The sequence below is a fragment of the Lytechinus variegatus genome, chromosome 14 (assembly GCF_018143015.1).
Source record: "Lytechinus variegatus isolate NC3 chromosome 14, Lvar_3.0, whole genome shotgun sequence".
Classification (NCBI taxonomy): domain Eukaryota; kingdom Metazoa; phylum Echinodermata; class Echinoidea; order Temnopleuroida; family Toxopneustidae; genus Lytechinus; species Lytechinus variegatus.
The window spans coordinates 4,988,277-5,013,885 of record NC_054753.1 but is presented as its reverse complement, the minus strand read 5'-3'; the positions used below and the strand labels follow the sequence as shown (position 1 = coordinate 5,013,885).

The window sequence follows — 25,609 nt, the reverse complement described above, 5'->3', positions numbered from 1 at the left end:
GCAGCTGTTTTCATTCATATCTGCAAACATAACTAATTTTGACAGCATTTTCCCCATTTTCCTCTCAAGGTTTCCTCCACAAGACAGTTTTTTTTAAGTTTCATTCCCATTTATTTTACCACTATTGTTTTATTTCTATGTAATTTAAATTGTATCTTTTCCATAATGATGTTGAGATGTAAATATGTATTTACTTCGCTGTTATTTTGGAAATAAATGAAATATGTACAGTAGCTGACTAAACTTATTTGAGACAGTCTTCGGAATCTAGTCTTAATTCTAGACCTGTTATTGGTTGAAGTGTCAAATATCAGTCCGTATTTGGAGACTGGTATATAGCACTTATCCTTGATTCGTGAGATATCTCTGATCGGGGCCTGAACTGGATAGATTAGATTAAATTTATTTATTTCCGTTCAAACAAATGATATAGTAGTGAGCCAAGTACACTGTATACATGTTCGTAATAATACACATCAAAATAATACATACAGTTCTATAACATTTCATAACAAATATTGAGGATAAAATTATCTTCTGAAAATCTACCGAAAATAGATAGTGAGACGACGCTCAAGATTTGTAGCTCTGATCTATACATCGTTGTATTGGAAATTCAATACAATTATACCCTTTCAAAATTTTCATTTTCCGTGAACTGACGTAAAGAAAGACACGTAAAGTTACAGACAGAATATGATACTATGTGGTGGGTCAAGATAAACAATGATGAATTTGAGCTGAAAAGATACAATAGAATCACCTTGAACGACTGTACGTGTTTCATCCTTCTCGATCGTATTCTGATGTCTGTCGGCGAGATTGGCAAAGAAAACACATAACACTTGGGTATGACAAGAGACAAGTATGATACATCGAGCAAGAAAGAAGTTTGACACCTCAGATTATTGGCAAAATTTTCATTCATATAGGAAATTATCGGCCCTAGAACTGCCAGTATTTGGTGTGTGTGAGGTTATCTTTCCAAGTTTCCATCCATCCACCCATCCATCCATCCATCTATATCTATATCTATCTCAGTATCCATCCATCCATCCATCCACCCAGCCATCTATCTATCTATCTATTTTATTATCTATCTATCAATCTATCTATATATATTAAACATAATTATATATTTAAGGTAATAGTTAAGTTAAGAGTGAAGTTGACTTTACTGTCAACAATACACTGTACTTAAGGACATTACGATCCTGATGAAGGGCATGTGCCCGAAAGCTTGATGAAGACTGGTAAAAAAGTGTTTGAGTAGAATATACAATTTCAATATAGCTCACGAGTTTAAAATTGTTTATGATACATGAAGCCTTTTTTTGTAATCATGAACAAGATGTATCTTATCCAACTAGTTGTAACATTTTATATCCATTTTATGTAGTGCTCTGAAGGTTTATCCATTATCGTTACTCCCCCTGATTTTTTAGTATTTCTCCCTCCTAATTCACCTAATTTCTTCGCTTTATTTCTCCCTAGTCCTTTTCGATCTTTACCCTCCTTTTCTCGTCGTTCCTTTTTTTTTGCACCTCCCTTGAATCTAAATATATTCAGTACCGCGGCAAATCCGGGATTTTTTTATAGGCAGACTGCATTTTGTCCCCAAACTTTTAACAAGCCAAAACAAAAGAACAGGAAAAAAAAGAATGTGGGCATGCATACATCAACCACGTATACTAGGCCTACAGCTGACGAAGGATTTGGTCTCCAGAAAAGAGTTGACTCAAGGAAGCCCCCAGTGTCCCATCCTAAGGCGGGTCCTAAGGCCATCATTCCCAAATGAAGGTAGTTCGGGGCTCCTTAATACGCCCCCCCCCCCCCCCTTCCTTGTTGATCCACGAACGCCTGCAGTATTTGTGCAGTTTTCCACAACATACTACATGTACTAGTATAGTGAAAAGTGCACCTGCCGGATATAATGTTGAGATCGATTCGTAATCAAATCGAGTATACAGTAGGGAGCGCTAGAGCTCCATAGCAATTATGACGTCAGAGGTACGCTACCTTATATCGGTAGGTGCTAGACTCGACTGGCTCGAAGTGGAACGTCTTGGATTGAAATTGCTACCTTAAAAATGATATATTAACGCAGTTAATTCGTCGCGAAATGGTGGACGTGACGTTACAGTAAGTAGAATTGAATTTGAAATTAACGCTGGACTTTTTTTTTGCATTTTAAACGTTTGAATTGTGTAATAATTTCTATGTCGCACTTGCTGTAGCCTGTAGCACACAACATAGGACAAATGTGCAATTAAAGGCATGGGCAATTTAAATTACTTTATCACGAGATTGTGTGGTCTTTGTTGAAAATGTATGCTTAAGAATTGCATGTACCGGGATCTGAAGTTGCATGATAGATGTTTTCTCAGTGCCGCGGTCTGTCGTGAAATGGAAGTGCTCTGTGACTATTGTTCAGTTAATTTTCAAGTTTTTGATATTAAAAGTGTGACTGTCTGTGTACCCTTAGAAATCAAAAGGGATGCTCTTGGCTGAAGATGTTAAGAGAAAAATTCACTTAGCAAAATGCTGAAAAATTCATTGAAATTGGATAACAAATAACGATACGTGCAGTTTATTGAATTTTAAAGATTTGCATTATTTCAGTGAAACAGTTCTAAGCATGTCTTCATGAATATTCCTTCGGTGGGCTGATGATTTCATATCCCCACATGTTTTTTTTTTATTCATGTTGAATTAGGTTAAAAAAATTTCTACAAGGAACTAAAACATTTTGATAGGCAACTGATTAAGTCCATTAGTTATTTCTTGCTGTTATTTCATCATAATGGTGACACATCATTTACACATTTATGAAAAAATGAAACAATTATGATTTCATGTTTAACATACGAAAACAAAAGTGGGGAAGTGACATCATCAGCCCAAATAATGAATATTCATGAAGACATGCCTAGAACTGTTTCACCAGAATAATGCAAATCTTTGAATTAAAATCAAATTACTTCCTTAGTTGTTATCTGATTTTGAAAAAAAAAATAGCATTTTGCTCTGTGAATTTCACTCTATATATAATTTAGATGTGAATATCTTCAGCCCAGACTATCCCTTTAACTTTGAATTTAGCATGAATTAATGTAATACTTGTACATGTAAGTTAACATTCTTTAATTTGGCATCAATTATGAAAACTTGGTACTTATTATGATCCTAGTAATACAACCTGTGTGTTCATGAGGCTGATGGGGTTAAAGGCCATACGTGTAGGGATAAAAATTAAAGATCAAGTTTTTATTCAACTTGCTCTCATTTCTCTATTTATCTGCATCATTCATGTTTATACTTGGTACAAAAAGGCTGATACCAAATGTGTGTTCATGAGGATGATGAGGTCAAAAGTCCTCTTGGGTGTCAAAAGATAGATTTTGCATATTTTATTAAAATCAGGCGAGACTGGTGAACCACCTTGTTTTACAAGTGAAATGTAATGATTTGGTGTACAGGAAGTACTATCGACATGCCCGCCGATCATTGCAATTATGTAGATATCCTCTTACCTATCTTTATACATGTATCCAGCTCTGTGTGTAATAATTATGATGGTTAATGTTACTGTTGTGGCAATGCAATCCAGTGCTCTGTTCTATTTGTGAATCATTTTCTATGATCATTCTTATGTTTTATTCTTGGTTTCCTTTTTTTCAAGCCTTTGAGGCTTTTTTGGACACCTTTTTCTTTCATTATTTTTTTCTTTAAAGAGAAATTCCAGTAGTTGCAGTAAACACTGATTTCATGAGAAAGTGTGTAAAACAAGGCTTAATTGTCAGTATATCATTGAGGATCTAGATCTGGTACAGTTACCGTATATTAACGAACGTTGTGAAATCTTGAAATCTACGCTGAAAAATGTTCACACCGAAGATCCCCAACACAGATAAGCGCAAGTGGGACAATGTATAATTATTGCTTAGAGCGTCAAGCCCGACGCTCTACCCGAATCCTGTGCTTATTTGCTGATTTCTCAGCAATTACACAATTTCTTCCAGAATCCTTTGGCACATGCGTTTTATTTATAGAAACAGACACTTTGGTGGTCATTTTATTGGATTATGTACGAACTCATTTTGATATCGTTACCAAAACTAGCATTTACCTTTAATCTCATCTGAATGTTTCAAGATTATATTTGTATAGTATATTTATGTATAAATGTATGATATTTGTACATGTAGGTTTTTACATCTACATGTATATTATGAAAGAAATAAATGAGAGTATTTCACTCTCCCTCAACTCACTTTTAGTATGGCAATTTGTTGTAGACAGATATGAATATTTATAGGATATAAAGTGCATGACAAGGTCTTTTAACTCTTGGTTTGTAGACTTTGAATTGCAGATTGATTTGAAACTGGTTATACAAACTGGACACTTCGTAGTTTTCCACAGGCCTTTGCTGAACTTGTCATAGTGCTTTTTCTAGTCTGAAAATCAAAACAAAAAAAATCTGAACTCATGAAAATTTTAAAGTAAAAAATGTGTGTTGAATTCAAAATTTGTGTTACTTAATCATTTGGATGAAACTTAATACAATGTCTGTGACTTGAATTCAGAAAGAGATGCATGTATTTTGATACATTATTGAAAAGATTTTTTGCTGTTTTGTACTAGTATAATTGTTTTGTTTTAAACTTCTGCAAGAATGGTGTTGTATTTCAAAGTAGAAAAATACATCTATACACCTTTGTTATGTGAACATTCAAACATTATTGGGGTGATTTTGCATACAAGTAAAATGTAAGGATTTGGCACATCTTTTTTTTAAATAATTTATTCAATAGAAATGCTTGTTTTTAGAATTTATGGACAAGTCTTAAACACTTCCTTTTTTAAGTGAAATACATACATGTAGCTGTCTTACAATCAAGACCATACACCTTTACCCATTGTCTTACATTTACTCAGGAGTGTGAGAGTTCAGATTTTTTTGTTTTGATTTTCAGCTGAATTTCAGCTTATATTTGGCTTTCCTCTGTACAAAAAGTATGGGAGCTCTATCTCAGACTTTTTCAATACTCTTCAGATTTTTTTAGATCTTTTTATTTGTGATCACTCACACCCGTTTACTATAAATGTACAGTAACTTTGCCACCCAGTTGTAATTTGCATGGAATCGTTTTAATTGAGTGTTGAGCTTTGAAACCTTAGTAGTTACAATTGGATGACAACTTCACCATTACAGATGTATGTAATGCACGAGGCCTGGTTTTGTCTTTTCCTGAGAGGGGGCACAATATGGATGAAAATGGGGGAAAAGAACCATTGTGTTGAGCAGCAAAATACCAGAATTGGTACATCACGCTAACTTTTGAAAGCATTATATATTGATTTTGTTTTAAATAAAATATTTATGATATGAAGACTTTTGGGGCAACAGTCTTGCCCCTCCACTATTGTAAGGCGATTTAAGGTTTATTACATTTTACCATAACAATAAATTTGCCTTTCGTGGTTTTTTTTTTTTTTTTGCATTTTCAAGTCGGAATATTCATTTGTTTTCCTATATCTTTAGTTAAGAATAATAGACAGTTCTTGTATAGCGCATAACACATTATAAATAACGTCTCTATGCGCTTCCAAAGGACTTGGATATTATTACCCTGGCTTTAGCCCCGCAGCCTTTTACAGCGCTGTGGCATTTCAAGGAACAAATTCCTGCCAGGTACCCATTCACCTCACCTGGGTTGAGTGCAGCACAATGTGGATAAATTTCTTGCTGAAGGAAACTACGCCATGGCTGGGATTTGAACCCACGACCCTCTGTTTCAAAGTCCGGAGACTAATCCACTGGGCCACAACGCTCCACATTTAGTTAGGAAAAAGAATCTTTAGGCAAGGGTATACAAATCTTGCTAGAAAGCTTATAATTTTTAAAGACTGGTTTTGACTTTTCATATTTCATTCATGAAAATTTACAAAACAGAGAAGCATTATTTTCATTTATTGATGTAAATTTACAAAACAGAGAAGCATCATTAAATAAAATATCTTAACATGCATTTTTTTTCAATTACAGACCTCCAGCCTACCCAGGCAATGATGCTAAACAAACTGATAGCAACTGGAATGCAGTCCCGATCATCACAGTTAGCTCACCAAAAGATGTTGACCAATCAGGGGATAAACTAGTCAAACTACCAAAGGTAAGTGGTCACATAACCCTAGAGCTGGAAGACATCAGTTGCAAAAATTAGTCAGGGGCCATTTTACAAAGATTTTCTGAAGATATGCATGACTTCATGTATAACTTTTGCCTGACTGATGACCTGTTCTTTGGAGCTATAGAATCAGGGGACCGTTTCATCAACATTTCTGTCTGACAAGTTGTCAGATCTGACATCTTTCCTTGATTGTGATTGGCTGAGAGGCACTGTTACTATAGTAACTGTCGGATAAAATGGGACTTGTCGGATGAAACGTCTGACAAGTCCTTTCATGAAACGCTCCCCAGATCATTCTCATTCTTAATAATTTTGATTCCCATGTTCAGCTGAAGTTAATCTTTCAAGTTTCAAATTAATAATTTCCATTGTTATTACAAGTCTCTGAATGGAAAAAATTTAATTTTTTTTTCAAAATTTGATCAGGATCATAGAGAATGCACTCCCATTTATAACAAAAAACGTTGATGAGCTTTGTCGTCATATGTCTGATGAAGATTTTTTAGTGAGTGTTTGACGGATATATAAATTTGATTCACCACAATTTGTACATTAAAGGGATGGTCCGGGCTGAAAATATTTATATCTTAATACATAGAGTAGAATTCACTGAGCAAAATGCTGAAAATTTCATCAAAATCGGATAACAAATTTATTGAAGTTTAAAGTTTAGCAATACTTTGTGAAAACAGTTGTTATGAATATTCATCAAGTGGGCTGATGATGTCACATCTCCACTTTCCGTTTTCTTATGTTATTACATTAAAACATAATTTTATCATTATTTCATATAATTTGTGTGAATAATGTGTCTCCCTTATAATGAAATAAGTTGCAGCAATAAATATCTAATGCACTAAATCAGTTGTCAATTCAATTTTTCTAGTTCTTGGAGGAAAAAATTGAATAAACCTTATTTATCATAAGAAAATACAAAAGAACAAGTGGGATGTGACATCATCAGCCCACCTAATGAATATTCATGATGACTGTTTTCACAAAATTTTGTTAAACTTTAAAATTCAATAACTTTATTTGTTATCAGATTTTGATGAAATTTTTGGCATTTTGCTCAGTGAATTCTACTCTATTTATTAAGCGATAAATACTTTCCGCCCGGACCACCCCTTTGAGAAAACAAATCCTACTTACTGCACCATGTAAATATATTTAAAGATAAGTACTCAATTAAACCACAATCGTTCTATTCCTATTCAGCTCCCATCGGAGCGTTTCAGGTACACCTTGTGGCATGAGCTGCGCAGCAATGACCTGAAGGGAAGTGAACTGCACTTCCCCAGGGTTCGTAAGGCACCGGTAGTCAAGGAGAAACTCTTCAAGAGGATCCAGGATGATCAAGGTAGGAAGATTCACCATGGTAAGACCGGTCAGGAGAGGAAGGCTCACCAGAGGCAAGCTGAAGACTGGGAAAATACACAGGTAATATATTCATTTTCAAATCTCAGTATCACAGGAAAAAAATATGTTCGGGCTTGAGATGATTTTGCCCCTAAAATACTCAAAAGAGCCCTAGGAAATCCATGTTCACTGCAATGTTTATATAAAGCCTTATTTGATCATCTTTTAATCTTTGATTTGGCAGCTTTGGAAATTTTCATAGGCCTTTTTCTACATTTTCCCCTTTATTTTATGTGTAAAATAATAATGAGAATGCTTTGAAAAATTGAACTTTTTTTATTCATTTCAAAATGCACATTTGTAGTGGGAAAAATAATATATATTCATGGTTTATTTATTCCAAAAAAACAATACACATTTGGCAGCCAATGGCTGAAAAAAATATGTTTACAAATGGTTCACATATATGTATATATAAAAAGTATTAGACCTCGTAGATTTTATAGTATGTCAAAGGAACTGATTTTTTTTACACTTTGGGATAATTTTTCACTTCTCGATTGTTTTCTTCTAATAGTTTCTTTGATATATCTCTTTTTATATAGCATGCCAACCTATCGTTTCAAGATCTCCAACATGATTACCAGAGGGAGAACCTTCATAGCATCATGAAAAGATTGATCAGAGCTGAGACTGTACAGATCAGGGATAATAATATCGTTGATCTCTCAGACGTTACTTTCAACTGGTAAGATCATGATACTCCTGGGGGGTGTTTCACAAAGATTTAAGTATGACTTAGAGTCGCACTTAAATACCGAGTTGGGTACGGTATGAAAGGCTTGACTGCATTGGTCAGATTGTGTCATGAGGATGCGTACTACGCATGGGCATTTAAGTGCGACGTAAGTCGTACTAAATCTTTGTGAAACACCCCCTGATTTTTGCAACTAGCATTTTACACATTACATGTTTAGGAATATAAGAAAGAGAAATAAATCTGATCATCTGGACTTACCTTTTGAAAGGGAATACAACACGTTAGACCCGGGTTGCTTCTTCATCTCTTCTGAACGAAAATCATACTACGTATTTCATGCAACTAAGGCATTGGAAAGAAGTTTGATGTACATCCTACTTTTTATCTTGAATTAATTGCATGAATATATGTATAGTATGATTTTTGTCAGTGTTAGTGTTTATATACAACCTCATTTACATGTATATATAAACATTGAATGTCATGCAATTTGATGCAAAGTATATATTTTGCAAGAGAACAAAAAATTTTCTTTGTGTTTCTTCAACAGTTGTAGAGAACTGAATGCAAGCAAGAATTTCATCACCTCATTCAAGGTAATAAGAATTCACAATAGATGACAAAGAATAAGACAATTTATATACAAATAAATATTGCAGTTATTTTTAACTGGAGGAAAATTGCTAAGATTGGCCATAAAGACCTAAGGACTAGGAAATATCAAGCTTTTTTCCCAAATGTCCTACTGATTATCATAAACTTACATGCGCAGCAGGAAAAATATGATTGAAATCATTAAAAAAGACAGTGATTAAATTTGCTTATCATTTATCAGAATGTTCTATTTTATATATGTGGTATATTAAGTAAACTTTATTCAGTTTGATTTAAAAGGCAAACAATGTATGAACTGGTTATTATATCAATGATGGAAGACCTACATATAGGATTCAAAAGTAAATGTCCTCTACATGTAGATTGTTTTAAAAAGGTACATTTAATTTTTTTTTTCAAAGTCACATTAAGTTGAAAATAATTATTAGACCATACTGGTTGGGAGCTTAGGAGGAAAGTGGTGTAATGATCGTTCCCCAAATTGTATGATTAGAAATGTAGGTAGTGTTTCTCCAGTAGAAGAATTGATTGATTTTAGAGTCAATCCAAAATAAGCTCAGATGATTATCAATATACAATATTCTATTTTTTTCAAGAAATCCAATACATTATTTTCTTCTTATCTGTGTTCTCATTATCTTTGTTTTCAATGTTTTCCTAACCAAGAAATTACCCAGATGTCCTAATTTAGAAGTACTCAACCTCAGCGACAACTCCATCAACACATTTGATAGCATTGGTGTCTTACGGAAGACACGACTGGAAACATTGGATCTGAGAAGGAATCCCATCTGCTTTATGGAGAACTACAGACAAAGGTATATATCGAGGGAGCGTTACATGAAAGGACTTGTCAGATGTTTTTATCCGACATGTTCTGTTTTATCCCACAGTTACCATAGTAACAAGGCTCCTCAGCCAATGAAAAGTAAGGAAAGATGTCAGATCTGACAACTTGTCAGACAAAAATGTTGATGAAACGTTCCCAGGGCTTAAAATAATATTAGGGCATTAAGGCCATGCCATGGATGTGGATGTACCCTATTAATTGGCCTCAGTGTCCCACTTATTTGGCTTGAATGTTTTATGTACGTCAGAGAAAAGTGTCTTTGTCCTTAAAGAGTAATGCCAGTAGTTGCAGTAAACACTGATTTCATGAGAAAGTCTGTAAAACCAGGCTGAATTGTCAGAATATCATCGAGGATCTAAATCTGGTACAGTTACATAAACTGAACTTTGTGAAATCTTGAAATCTACGCTGAAAAATGTTCACACTGAAGATAACCAACACAGAAAGGCACACGTGGGACAGTGTATTATTATTGCTGGAATAAAGACCCGACGGAAGTGACCGAATCCGCGCTTATTTTGCTTATTTCTCAGCAATTACACAATTTCTTCCAAAATCCTTTTGCACATATTTTTTATTCATACAAACAGACACTTGGGTGGTCATTATATAAGATTCTGTAAAAAGTCATTTTGAGATCGTTACCAATACTGGAATTTATCTTTAAACTGGAATTTGCTGTTGCAGAATTACTGAATGTCACAACAGGAAAGATAACATGCTTAAATTTACAGTTCAGGGACCTGTTGCATAAAAGTTATTTAACCATGCCATCCAATGGTATCTTTTATGGAATCCTTGATTTTGATTAGCTGTTAGAATTGTTACCATGGTAGTTACCATCGAATGGCAGAGTTTCCATGATGGTAACTTTTATGCAACAGGACCCTGTTGTTGGTAATGGGAAAGTAATATCTCATTACATGTGTGTGCAGTTGATATATCGACTAGCTAATATGTGGAATATAAAGAAGAATATTCAATTAATATGAAAGAGATATATAATCCAGGTTTTATATTCACTAGGTCCACATGCTGTTGGTCTACTTCTCAAATAATCTTAGTATACTACAAGGGCTAGACCAGTTTGGTCTCCTGTTCATTTGGTTGATTGCTGTTTGGTCTACTGTATACTTGGTCTATTTCACACTTAGTCTAATGCCCAGTTGGTCTTATTCCATTTATATTTGTTTTATTTTTATTTCTGCATTCACAATACATTATTAAAAATATTTACATTGTTTGTAAAGTACAAAATAATCCAAAATGTATAGAATATAAACATAATACATAATTAGGGGAAAATGGTGTGGGCATATACTTCACATTTTTATAATAAAAAAAGAACATTAACAAATGAATGCAGGAGACCGCGGTTAAGCGGTTAAGCTTGTAATTGATGGCGGCCTCATATTCTTCACTTTGTCAAAGGAAAATTTTCTTTGTAAACAATTAGTTTAACCATATAGACTAAGTTGTGTAAGACCAAGTGGATATTAGACAAAATCAGTATAGCTGGATTAACTCGGATAAGACAAAATTGTAAATGGGCAGAATTGCAATTAGACCAAATGGTTAGTAGATGGTCAGGTTGTAGACTGTGGGATGAGACCAGATGGAAAGTAGATAAAGCAGATATGTAGGTTTATTTCCAATTTGTCTAATGCCAATTTGTCCAATTGCCGACTTGTCTTCTCAGTTCCTCCACTCACCACATGGTCTACTTTCATGTTGTCTAATGCTATTCCATCTAATAACCACTTGATCCAATAGCCATTTAGTACATATACCATTTGGTCCAATTGGACTAAGAGTTAAATTGTGCAAAATGAATGAAAATGAATGGATATCAGACCAACTGGTTTTGAGACGAAATGGTCATAGACAAAATGGTGATTAGACAGAGTGATGATTGAACCTAATGATTTTTAGACGAAATGATGATGGACGGAATGGCATTAGACTAAATGATAGTAGACCATGTGGTGAGTGGACGAGTTGGCAGCCGACGAATTGACAATTTACCGATAGGTAGACCGGTTCGCAGTTTCCCCAATCAAGTTCCTTTGCATTGTACTTCAAACATTTCGTCATCACGACTGATGCTTAACTTTCAACAATTCTCCCCTCTCTTGCAGGATATTCAATGCTCTACCCAACTTGAGAGTTCTTGATGGCGTCTCTCGGCTGCCTTCAGATTCTGGAGACGGTCTTTCATCGACTGGGAGCTGTATGGTCATGTGATCCCGATTCCAAAGTAATTTTAGCTCTTGTGAACTCTGGAAGTTGGTCTGAGGCCAAGGGCACCCTCTCTCCTCTCTTAACCTGCATCATCATAAGATCTTGGGTAATACTAAAAACTCTGGACACTACGGAAGTTGGTCTTAAAGGGGAAGATCACCCTGACAAAAAGTTATTGTACAAATAGCAGAAAAATATTGCAGAAGATTCTAGAAAAATCTGTCAAAGAATTAAAATTTATTAGAATTTTAATGATTTGATTTGTGACGTCACTTGCAAGCAGCATTCCTACATAGCGAATGGTAAAAAAAATTAATGAATTGTCATTTTCTCAGAAAATTGACAATTGTTTTGACTGTACCTTTTGTATATCAACAGAAAATCAGTTCACACCAGATCATGAAGAGTAAACAAAAATAAGTCCTCAGGAACCATTAAAAAATGAAATTCATTATATTTCATAACATATGGGGCAGCTGCTCGTTTGTGATGTCACAAATCCAAAATTTAAATTCTAATAACTTTCTTAATCTTTAGTGGATTTTCCTCAAGCCCTCACCAATATTTTTTTCTGCTATTTTTACAACAAACTTTCTTCAGGGTGAACTCCCCCTGTAAGGCCAAAGGCACCCACTCTCATCTCCTTAACGGCATCATCATACGACCTTTAGTAATACTAAGAACTCTGGACACTCTGGAAGTTGGTCTTTAGGCCAGTAACACACTCTCTCCAAACACTACCCTCCATTGCAAGAGAGGATCTCTGATCAACTGGTAATGATGCAAGTCTGGAAGTGGGTCCAAGGACAGGAGCCTCCACTCCCCCTCCCCATTTTAATGGGATGAAAGCAGTGTTATAAAGGAACCATTTTTTAGACTCTGCTGATAAATCAAAGGCTAGGAAGACCTCTCAATTCCAACTCACCAAAACTGACTAACCAATAATAAGCACATTTGCGCTGTAATGTGGTTGCAGAGCAAGTATCTGCATCATTTAGTCATATGACCACAACATTGTTATAGAAAAAAATCTCTGGGAATCTGCAATGTTAGAGATTTCTCCCATTTGTACGAAGAGATGGGGCCAACGTCTCATCAGTATTTCTGGTCACCTGCCGTTCTTCGCGATGTCTCTCTGAGACTTTGCAGAGACATCTCGGAGACGTTTCAGCAGTTGGGGATGTAACTGGTCTCCATGATGTCTCAGCAACTGATAGAAATGTTCTGGAACATTACAGAGATATCGCGAAGACCAGAAAAGTCTCCAAAAATTAGAAAAGACTCGTTGTATAGAGCAACATTTTCAGATATTGCAGAGACATCTCTTCAACTGGTAAGCATTGGATTCACAATCTATTTGCAAGCCTGGGGAGATACTTCCTTTATTCCTTTCTATTTATTTATTCCCCCTCCCAACTCCCAGCTAATGTGAGTAGTTTCAGATTCTGCATTTCTATGAATTTGAAATTGCTACATGTATATAATGTCATCCAGAGCAATGCTTGATAGAAAATATCTTAGGACTCTGAAAGTGACTAGACAAAGCCACCCTCACCCTTATTTCAGGGTTTCCAGCCAATCAGGGAAAATTATTTTACTTTTTTTTCCAGTCGGGGAAATTTGAAAAAATACCTCAAATCGAGGGAAAAATGCCTTAAATGAGGGAAAAATCAGGGAACCTTGTTATTTCCTACCCCCTCCTCCACCCCTTGCATCATTTATGTAAAGTGATATATCAAATCTTAAAATAGATGTACATGTGCACATAGGTATATTTCGAATATGAACATTTTCAAATTTTTTAAAACAATGTAATATGTGTGTTTGTTATATGTATATACATGTATTTTAGATTTATTATTCTTTAGGAAGAGAGTTGACTTTATACAGAAATCATCCGTCCAAATTTTATATGAATTTTTCCGTAAAAATCTTCAGGTGTATTAAACTGCATTTCAGGTAATTGATAAGACTGTTACAGTATCAGAACAAGAACTTTATTCATCGTGATTTATGTGCCATTGTTTATAATTCTTATGGGACATGGGAGGTCACCAAATCAAGCATAATGTGGATTTGAAAAGAAAATTGAATTGCAATTGAATTTGCATTTGATCAAAAGACCTACCCTTTATATTGTTACGTAGACGCCGTTCTCATTACGATTACTTCTACGATTACTTTCTAAAACTAGTTTACTGGAAATCGGTTCAGGAAACCAGTTTGGAAGATCGTATTGCTAGCGTTCCCATTTGAACACATGAGAGTGGTTTTCAAAATCACTTCACTTAAAGCGCTCTTGTTGCTATAGAAATGCTCTCAGTGGGGTGACATGTGTCACGCGAAATTTGAAACTGCAGCGTAGGATCGCTTCCCGAAGAATGGTTGTGTCCTCACGCTAAAACCAGCTTAACGAGGCAAAATGATCTTGAAAACTTTATTGCGACGTGGTTTTTTTAACCGGTTTGGAAGATCACTTCGACCGTTCGGAAGGTAGTGAGAACGCTTCATTTGGAATTGAACCCAACTTTCTTGCAACAGGGGTGTGAGAGTTCAGATTTTTATCTGATTTCAGATTTTTTTTGTTTTTATTTTCAGCTTATTTTTTGCTTTCCTCTTTGTAAAAAATTATCTTTCTTTTTCAACACTCACATTTGTTCAGATTTTTTATTTGTGATCACTCACACCCCTGTTGCAATGCCCATAAGGCATAAAATTATGAATTTACTGAGAAACTCACAAAAACATGCCTGGGTCCCATAACAAAAGGTTAGCGATTGATCATACGCTTGATTTTCACAAGTGATTGTACATTGTAGTCAATTATGGAATCAATCATAGAAAAATTTTCTACGATCGTTGCTAAGTTTTGTGTTACGGGCTCCTGGACTGATTTTCCTTGGTAAGAATTATCTGAAAGATTGTTTTATCAGCCAAAATGCATAGGCTAGTTTGGTATTTTGATTTGAATGTTTACTTTCCAACATATCCCAATCTAAATAACAGAATTATCTAGTATGGAGAGCACTTTTGTCTTTTTGTATCTATGTGGATATATCTTCTTCAAGGGTAGAAGGATGTCATATTACGCTCAGATGAATATTCATAAGAAATTAGCCATGAAAATCATTTGATTTCATGAATGCAGCTGTAAATTGCAGCTTGGCATAGTGAGTTTATATTCAATATATATATATTTTGTGTGAAATTCTGAGAACTTTTTAAAATTGATTTTTCATCAAGGCCTCTTCATAACCGATGGATAATTTCTGTCCTTTTAATTATGAAATATTAGATAGGTATCTCTGATTCTCGTGTGTAATTGAACAAATATTTGTAAACATTTGAAGTATTTTGTCTTTCAATCAATATGTATATCATGAAATTCTAATTTATTTTCAATAAATCCTTTGATTATCAAAATGATTGATGTAATGTAGTTTGATTTCTATAACAGGACATTTTGGAAGGTACAGATTCCTGAAAGTTTTGAGTAATAGTTGGGGTTCCCTTGAAAATGATAAAAGATAATGACATAATATAATTTTTAGATAAGTTGCAAGGATATCATCTCAAATATGCAATGGGTGAGGTGAATCCTGATGATGTCACTTCCGAACCTTTTCTTTTGTATTTCATAAAATCTTGATTTTTGGGGTGGTGTTTTATAAAATACCTCCCCCAAAACAATAAGATGCATCTATACACCGATAAATAGATTAAGCCTGCTTCACCCAAGAGCAGAAAACATAAATACTTGTATTACATTAAAATACAAAAGAGTGGGGTTATGACATCTTGGCCGATTCATTGCATATTCATGATCGTAGGAATACAACTGTTTCATTGAAATAATGCTCTCACTTAGAAATGCCACAGGGTTGTTTTTCATCTGATATACTTGTATTGAGTGTTTTCATTCTTTTATTTGGTTTTGATTAGTAAGTTAAGTAATTAATCATGTGGGACTGATTTCTACAATTGATTGCATTGATTATTGTGTATTATTGATCATAAAAAATCAGCCCAACAATCTATTGCTAAGTTCAATGTTATGGTACGTGTGACTTTAGAAACATGAGTTGTGATTGATCCAATCAATCACAACTATGGATGGCCAGCAACGTCAACATCTATTATGCATGTTTGTTCAAAATATTTTGAAACTATGATGTATATTCATTGCTATTGCTGATGTGGTTTACGGTACACCATGTGGAGTGGAGATTTGAGAGTAGAGTTTTCTTTCTTGAAAATAGTCCTGAAAAGGACTGTAAACCAGGGGCCGATTGCACGAAAGGGTCTTTGCAAGGACCGTCTTTCGTGTCGCCCATCTTTTATGATGCGCCATGTGAAACGCATTTTAAATAAATCATCTGCAAACATATTTCATTCGTCCGTTAAATTAAACAACATATTTGTTTATGAAATGATGTGATATATCATGAAATTGTATAAAATTTGATTTAAAAGCAAACTATCGAATCTTATTCTTTATCATAAATTTCAGAAACCGAACCCGCCTATTGCGTATCATAAAAGATGGGCGACACGAAAGACGGTCCTTGGAAATACCCTTTCGTGCCATCGGCCCCAGAAGGAATGTCGAGTGAGAACAGCTTGAGTAGTAGAGCTGATGAGGAGATGCTGGCTTGAGTCGGCGAGTAGAGATGAGGAGTAGTAGAGAGACTCGACGTTTCGGACAGGTTGACTGTCCGTCTTCTCACATCATATTCATTGCTGTCTTGAAAAATTCTGTGCTTCTCTTTGTTTACAAAGGACATTCAACATTGTTCAAATTTCCTGTAGAAAAAATTATGATACTGATGGATTTCCATAGTTACGCTTAATTGGATCAATCATAACTCTTTGTTAGATGAAGCCTAGATTGTTCAACTTGTTCAGTGGGGTTTATAAAGATATTGGCTAAGTTCTGCACTGTTGATGAGCCTTTCTTTTGCTATTCAAATGAAATCCCCCAAATTGTCTGTTTTAGCATAACATGGTAGTGCATTTCCTATAACCCTAAATCAAAATGTAAAGATTTTATTTCTTTTCCCCATTCAGATGATGGTTGACAATGAGAATTCACACACATGGTATCATTAGAGACAAAATGAATATATAATTATATCATATATAATCATTTTTTGTAAATGAGCGATGTGTGTTCATCATTTACATAGGCGTCAATGTAATTTTACAGCATATTTTCTTCAATATCTTTCCATAGAACGATGATTTCTTCCCCAAAATTTGCCTGAACGTGCAACATACAAAGGGTGTTTCAGAAACAACAATAACTCAAATTTGACTGTCACTTGCTTTTGCCAAAGTTGGGCAGATTAGTCATACACAAGTTTGGCATATTTTTTTATGGACAGCTTCATGAAAAGCCAACCTGGACAAAAATATGGTTTAATTTCAGGGTAATTTTGTTAAAATAGCACTTGTGTGTAGGTATTCTGAAGGAGGGATACAAGTATGGATGAGTCTAAGAAACGGTTGCCTGTAAAAGTGAGAAAAGAAATATTCTGAGAGGGGTAAAAAGAATGAAAAGGGATACAAATAGGCACAGGAACTGTAATGTTCAAGGGGAACGGGTATAGAAAAGGGATAAGGAATGGCAAGAGAGAAAAAAAATGAATAAATAGGTGTAAAAGTCGTAGGTTGAGAAAGGCAAATAGAATAGGAGATTTGAGATGAAAAAACATGCAGTTGGAATTGAGAGAAAAAAAAGGAAAAGAACAAATCAAATCACATGAAGACATTTGTATTGATGTATTCATTTATTTATAAAATTTATGAATTTATCAAATAATCAATGACTCAGACTGAATATAAATGATCATATAACAATTTACATTTCAACAAGTAACACAATATAATAATAAATACATGGAAAAGTTGACAACTGACATATAAAACAAATCTACTCAATATATTGCAGTTTGATTTTCTCTGTAATGGATACAATTAAATTCTGTGTACTTTGAAGTCTACTGGGAGTTGCAAGAAATATATTTTCGATTGTAAGTCAGAAATCAAGCATAATTGTGCGTTGCAAGAACTTTGTATCGCAACTGAAGGCAAATCTGAAAATTTTGGTTAAGTCAAAGGACCTAGGTATGATTTTGGGACTTGCGCTTGGTTTGGAATTGAACACAATTTTCTTGCAATGCCCTTTAAAGACAACCCATGACCAAAAAGTTGCAATCAATCATAAAATCAATACTAAAATCTGTTCATTCTTTTTAACCACCGGCATGATATTCATTCAACATTAAATAAATTTACAAGCAACATAATTGTAACATTTAATGTTGTATTAAGGACTACACTGTAGTTCATATAGAGTGGCGATATATTCGTGGACATGCAACAAAGAGCTGCGATAGATTGGAATTAAAATCAATTTGAGATTGGTCTTATTTCTGAAGTACACTAAGTGACATCAAACAGTTTGGCCCGTATTCTGAACTCAGGTTTAAAGTTGTGGTTGAAGTATGGGAAGCCAAAAGTATCAAATTTGTTTTGTTTCTTATGTTTACTGTGCTCTTTCCTGATTCATCGATAGTGAAGCCAATATTGTTTTTATACTTCCTAGACAATTATGAATGATTTGAGAGCCAAATGAGCTGAAATATGATATCTCTACTGTTAGTGATTTATGTAACAATTGGCTCGCCATACTTAAACCACAACTTTAAACATGAGTAATGTAATGATCATGGAAAGACTGGATACATGTACATGACTTTACATGTTTATATTTGAAGTATGAATATTGTGACGGAAACACTAAAAAAAGTTAAACCCCACTTCAGAATACAGGCCTTTGAGTTTGATTTGAGTCCATCACCACTCTTCGTGAGACAGGGTACCTGATTATAACTGAACAATGCAGTAATGAAGTATAATCACTCCCAATAACAACTGAATTAATGGTTCTTTTAGTTACTCTGTGAAACAACGACCAGACAACTTACATCAAATCAATGAGACATCTCGGCCCGTACTCGTAAAAGAGGTTTCAATTGCACCATAATACAATACCAAGGACTATGCAGATTTTTTTACATAGTTACAGTTATTTCATTGCATACAGAGAAAAAGCTAAATGCGTGATTTTGGCAAAGGTCGCTAGAAGGTCCTTACCCCGTGAACTCACACCCACCGCCGACCTCTGGGGTCCGTCCCCATGAGACTGACTCACTCCCGTACCGACCCGCGAGTCATTCACGGGTTACTCCCCCCCCCACCCGCATTCTGGCGGTGGATCAGGATCTATATGAGGATGATCCCATTTCAGACTCGGTAGATAGCTAGGCACCTCAGCCATCAGTTAGTACGGCTCGGTATGCCATGGAAGATACCTCCTCACATCTACCCTGCTAGTGAGCCGGTAGAGGGAGAAACGGATTCTTTGTTTATTTTCACAGCCACGTTAGGCACCTCAGGGCATTCCCTTGAGTAAGGATTTCAAGGCTGCTTATAAGAGGGCGGCTTCAAAGGCCAGCATGCCTTCTGCTCGGGAGAAAACCGACAGTCTTTGGAAAGGCTTTTGCCTTTGAAATCTGTGTGTTTGGAGGAGTTTTTCAACTATTCATTTCACTTTTTTCAGTCTTTTTTTTGCAGGGGTAGAAACATCATGATCATCAGATGCATTAGAACCAACTCTATTTCAGCTTTGATCTTGACACTGTTATTCAGATTCTCAGCTGTATCATTGTAGTTGGACCAAAAGAAATTATTAGCTAATGCCCTTGTGCTATCATATTTTGATTAGTATTGCTACATCTCTTGGTATAAATGTAGTCAAGGTCTTACGAATACATGTACCTTGAATAAACTTCACAAACAAATGGCTAGCGTAGTTCTACAAACCAATACTTTCACTTAAAGTACAGAAATATTCTGTAATAAAGCTAAAGTGTATGCATATGGAAAAACAATGGCTATTTCAGAAAGCTAAAATAATGTTTGATATCCTGAATGGTAATTTCCAGTCTTTCATACTCCAGTCTTTTAGGGTGACGAATGTTGGGTCATTCGTGTATGTAATGTAATGATCATGGAAAGACTGGATACATGTACATGACTTGACATGTTTATATTTGAAGTATAAAATATTGTGACGGAATCACTAAAACAAAATAAACTAACAAAACTTACATAACAAAGTGTGACGTCATAATGCACCGTTTTTAGTAGCGTCTTTTAGTTAGTACCTTCTGTTGTGACGTAGCACTGGTCATGGCTACTTCTGGTAAGAAACCATTAGCAACGCGCCTAAATTGCATAATCAATAAATTGCGCGTTCCATTTCTTGCCCCATAAAAGTTACTTTTTATAACGAAAATTACCATTGATTCAGATAAAGATTTGTTGTGCCCAGTACCGAGATTAGCGTCATTTTGACAGACATTTTTCCGGACAAGTGGGCAAACCTTTCAAGGTATATCTTAATAAAGATGAATTTTTGGAGAAGGCTGAGAGCCTTCGAAACTTAGACATATGTCACCAGGGGTCTCTAGATGAGGCATTCTTGATCTTTTATAAAGATCATATTGTTAGGAATAGGACAATGTTAACAGATGAATATTAATTATTTTCGGATCTTACCTGATTATAGATCCTTGATCTTTTATAGGACAGATAGTTGAGATTAGGATTTTGATGAGTTCCTGATAGTCCTGGCAAAGTTGTAAATAGGTAAATTATTCTATTTTCTAGGATGCCTCCTAGGATAAAGGCAGTCATTTTCTTCTAATTCAAATAATCAAAGCCTTTACCCCTTTCTGAAATAAACATGTATAGTAAAGGTAGAGGAATTGTAGGGATGTATTGATTTTTCAATACAATCTTGTCATGAGACAATTGGGTTTACTGGATAGTTTTCTTTGAAAAACAATAAGGAAAGAATCCTTGGAGGAATTCAGATTTTCCTTGGATTTAAGTTTGTTTATAAAGATGTCAAGTAAGTTCTAATAATGGCCGACATCAATCTTAACGACTTGAAGCCCCATAAGAAAAATGCAACTCTATGTTTTGACAAAGTGAAAATAAGTGAAGGGTTAGTGTATATCCACTCAACGGGGAGTATTATTTGTTTTACATCCATGTACAGTCAGAATGATGAACTTGTGTCTAACTAGAAGTTGTATGAGAGAAGCAGTCCCACCAATGGCAAGCCATGTCCTGGCAGTCAAGGTTCGTGGCATTTGCCACAGCTATTATCTCACTTTGGCATAAAATGCAACAAATGGTGCCTCTGGCAAACAACCGTTTACTATCATATTACAGGCTGTCAAACTATTGGAATTGTATGGTGTCCCTATGAGAGCCTCCCGTGTCTGACGGACTGATGACAGACATTGTTTAACTCTCATCTCAGTGATTGTATTTGTTTCTGTAATACTCCCAATAATATAGTAATTGCAATAAGAGGGATGTCTTCCTCAGCTATGAGAGAAGAATATGCGCCCAATCAAGATGATTTGATTATGGAATTCGAATGTGAAAACGGTAGTTTTGATGGCACCGATAATGAGACTGAGGAGAGGAGCGACGGTAGTAGCGGCTATACCGAGGCCGAGGGAAGCAATGAAACTGATGATGGAGAGCACCGGCATCTCATTGAATGGGACTATGAGCCCTTACCCATGACAAGCCTGGGCAAAATTTTAGGGCATGCTGGACCAGCCAATGCTAATCGACTTCAGGAAAATGTTGATAATTGGTAAATTGTCCAATTCATATTTTACCAGTAGGCCTTGGTCTTATATGAGCTATACCTGCGTTGGTAAATATATAAGTGGATCCCATGATTACTATTACCAAACACGTGAGTCTCTATCAATTGATTTTGTGTTTAATTTAAGTAAAATATTCTTAGATAATTATTTTCAAGATTTCATAGAAATTGTACTGCATTCCTTGTCATTGTTATGGGAAGATGATATCTTGGATGTTGTCTCGTAGAACCTTGCGATGAAGCTTTCCTCCTTTTCCGCGACCCGACATCTTGATGAATGAGAGCTAGTTGTGTACGATACTGAAGACATTAATTCATTTTAAAATCTTTCTTGTATCCAGGTGTACTAGTGGAAGGTGTCATGTGCATCCTTCTTTCAATGAAGGAGATTGTTTATGCTGTGGAAAAACGCCAGAGGTGCTTTCAGAGGCTGAGCGACAGGGAACACGTTGTCTGGTGGACTCAAATGAATTTGAACCTGCCATTCTGAATGCGACATCCCTTTATATTGGCTGGATAGAGTATATGGATCAACGATGCCGAGCAGCGAGAGCTTTCGGCGATCGTGAACTCAATGAAGGCATCAGCTTGACTTGCAGTAGAGGTTAGACTTTGCCAAAGCTGAGGAGAAAATATACACCAGCTTTCATGAAGACGGAAGGCACAGATGGGTCATGAAAGTGAGGTTAACTGAGGTAATAGTGAGGTAATACTGATCGGATTGACCAGCCTGCCCTAAACTGTAAGTTTTTTACCGAAAGAAACCCTCCTGCCCTTCATTTGTTCGGCATATATCCCAAACGACATAGATTCCAACAAGACAATGACCCCAAGCATACATCAAAGCTTACTTATGCATTCATTAGATTTGAATCCAATAGAACTTGTTTGGCAAGAGCTGAAATTGTGGATTTGACACTATGTGAAGCAAAACACAACTGCAGGAGTTGTGAAAGAAAACTCCTGCATCAATTCCACCATAAGCTAGTCACTGGGCATCTAGCACAGATCAAACAAACAGGAATCTCAAGAGGTGGGACAAGGTCAGAAAGGAAAGGAAGGCAAACAGACTGGAGTGGTAACAACGAGCCACCCTCATCTGGTTATTACTGTATTATTTGTTATTTTGTTATATCATTTGCACTTTTGTATTAGTGTACATTACTTTTATACTTCTATTATGATTTTTATCTAATTATTGCATTCATTATATAGATAAATGCTCCAATCATCTTCTCATATAATTTGTGAAGACTGTGGAACATAATTAGTATAATTTCAGCATTACATCCTATGGGTCTTTACTATTATTCTGTCTCAAGTCTTTACACAGTGGAGGATGAGGCTTTAATCAAGCAACATATGAATATTTTGAAGGACCAAGCATCAAAGAGGCTATAATAGTGAACAAGATGAAACAGACTTGTGGACATATACAGGAGAAGTCCTTCGCATATATGCTGGGCGACTGCCCAATATCAAAGCATAAAAAAGTTAGCATTCAATTAATTATTTGAATTCTATCTTCTATTGTAGCATTTTAGAATCATATAACACTCTGCATTCCATATTTTTGTAAAACTGATTATACTTTTAAACATGCTTGGATGTTTATCCTCCATCCAAACTCCTTTCCAGATAATTGCTCCCTGACTTCAGGTGCAAATAAACTTTCATTTTTTTTGTTATGCTCCACCCTTCTTTCCTGATTAGTCGATACATTGTTTAACTCCTCCCCCCTAATGGTGCAAAACTAAGAGTTGTACCCCCAAAATAATTAAGAGAGGACTTATCTTCTCCGTCTGTTTATGAGAGGACACTGCTTGCTTGGTCTCCCTCGCCATCCCTATTTAGAGGCTACTATATGGCCTTTGTTGGGGAGTACCTAATATAACAGCTATAATTTATAACCAGCTATATTTCCTACTGTATATATCTTATATATTAATCCTTGATTGGTATTTATCATCTTTGGAATAAATGCTAATGAACTGTAATCATTGTGTGACCGACTATTGATTTGTCTCATATCTTGTAACACTGGACAATCGTCACACTACTATAATATATTTCAAGTGTTACATTTGGTGGCAGCGGTTGAACTGGAAGCCATCGTTTACCACTTCGGACATTTTGACCTGCGAATTCTTATTTATCATCTTCTGGAATCACTATTCTGGAACAGTGTTTGGAACATTCATCTGCTTGCTGAGCCTGTTGAACACTTGAACCGAGCATTAAACTTATGCTTGGTGCTTCGCTTTACACCATCAACAAAGCAGGAGTACATTTTTCTGCAAAATTGCTTTCACATTCTATTTGTATGTGTTGCATTGTCTGATGCTTTGTAGAAGTACATGTACTGTCAACGCAGCTGGATGATTCCTGCAATGCAATAGTTGGACAGCTGTTGTACATATCAGTCACACTATACGGTATAAATAGCTCCCATAATTACCTAATATGTTATGTATTGTTTCCCCTTTTTTTCCAAGACAATTTTCAGCAGCAGGTTCTGCAGAAACTTGAAGAGGTGCAGGCCCAGATATTTGATAGGCTGGGAGACTTGGCCAAATCGTCACCAGCTTCTTGGGTAGGTCCTGCCGACCGGCAGAAACCTGTATCAAAACCTTTGAAGTTAATTCAAGAATTCAACATGCTTGAAATGAAACTTTGCCGAGTCATAATTTAAGAAGAGAATGGTCAGTTTGGACATAGTTGCATACTAATTTGGCATTATTTAATCATCCATTAAATGATTTTTTTGCCTTTTTAAACGGCTTTGATTATATAAACCTTGAATATCCTGAGTTCCTGATTTATGCCTTGATTGCTTTATAGCCATGTTTAAAAAACTGCATCACGGTGACACGTACAGTGAGGTTTTAGCAAGAGAATCATTCATAGTACTGTATTGAAATGAGTTGGTTAAATCCTAGCTGTGTGAGAATCTGCAGTATTGTACTTGATAATGGTAATTTAATTTCAGATCAACTACCCGAGTCTAGTCGGCAGGGTCAATATTGCCCAAACAAGTCGGCGTATCATGAAAAAGCTGGGGTCGAATAATCTTTGGTCGGACTTCAACGTGTTTGGTCGGAAGGGAAAGCGCAGTCTGAAGTCAACCAGATTTTATCCAGTCATTGTCAGTAAGTATCATGGAACATCATTCTCAAGCTCATAGAGCTTAAGATGCTCCAATGAATCATGTATATATTATATAAATGATTATACTAATATGAATATCATGTAATGTTGAAAATGATGTATATATATATATATATATATATATGAATAAAATCAATCAATCAAGTGATCAGTTATTATGATTAAGCCAATTTCATTGTCACTTTTATATGTTTCTGAATCCACCCGAGTTAATACATGTATGATTGGTGATTAATTGGAAAATGATGACCTCTAGCAACCTAATTGCATTACACATTTATTCAACCTGTATGTTATTGTTATCAAATACCAGAATTTAGGCATATTGTTTTTTGATAAAATATCCCTTCTTTTAGACTCTTTGAAAAGTACCATACACAACTATGTATTTTATTTCATAATTCTCGGAACGACAATACATGAGAGCCCGCCCGCTACGCTTACGTTCAATACATTTGTTACGTTCGTCTTTGTTTTTTCCGCGTATTTTCACAAAAATCTTCGCCATCCGGCAGATCAATGTATCAAAATTGGTTCATTAGTAAAGATCAGTTGCTCGTGAACGAGATTGTATCCTTTCTGGACCAATTTCACCTCGTATTTTTCAAAATAGAGTCTTTTAACACGACTCGACTCACCCAATTTGATCTTCTATCACTATC

General features: G+C 35.4%; 1 protein-coding gene across 1 annotated transcript; it reads left to right on the top strand.

Annotated features, from left to right (window-relative positions):
• Nucleotides 1-1,997: 1,997 nt before the first annotated feature.
• LOC121427710 lies at nucleotides 1,998-13,036 on the top strand. Its single transcript, XM_041624238.1, has 7 exons — nucleotides 1,998-2,142; nucleotides 6,053-6,179; nucleotides 7,416-7,637; nucleotides 8,162-8,304; nucleotides 8,867-8,912; nucleotides 9,598-9,749; nucleotides 11,920-13,036. Exons 1-7 carry the CDS (start codon nucleotides 2,123-2,125, stop codon nucleotides 12,023-12,025), a joined length of 816 nt encoding a protein of 271 aa, XP_041480172.1. The 5' UTR covers nucleotides 1,998-2,122; the 3' UTR covers nucleotides 12,026-13,036.
• Nucleotides 13,037-25,609: the final 12,573 nt, after the last annotated feature.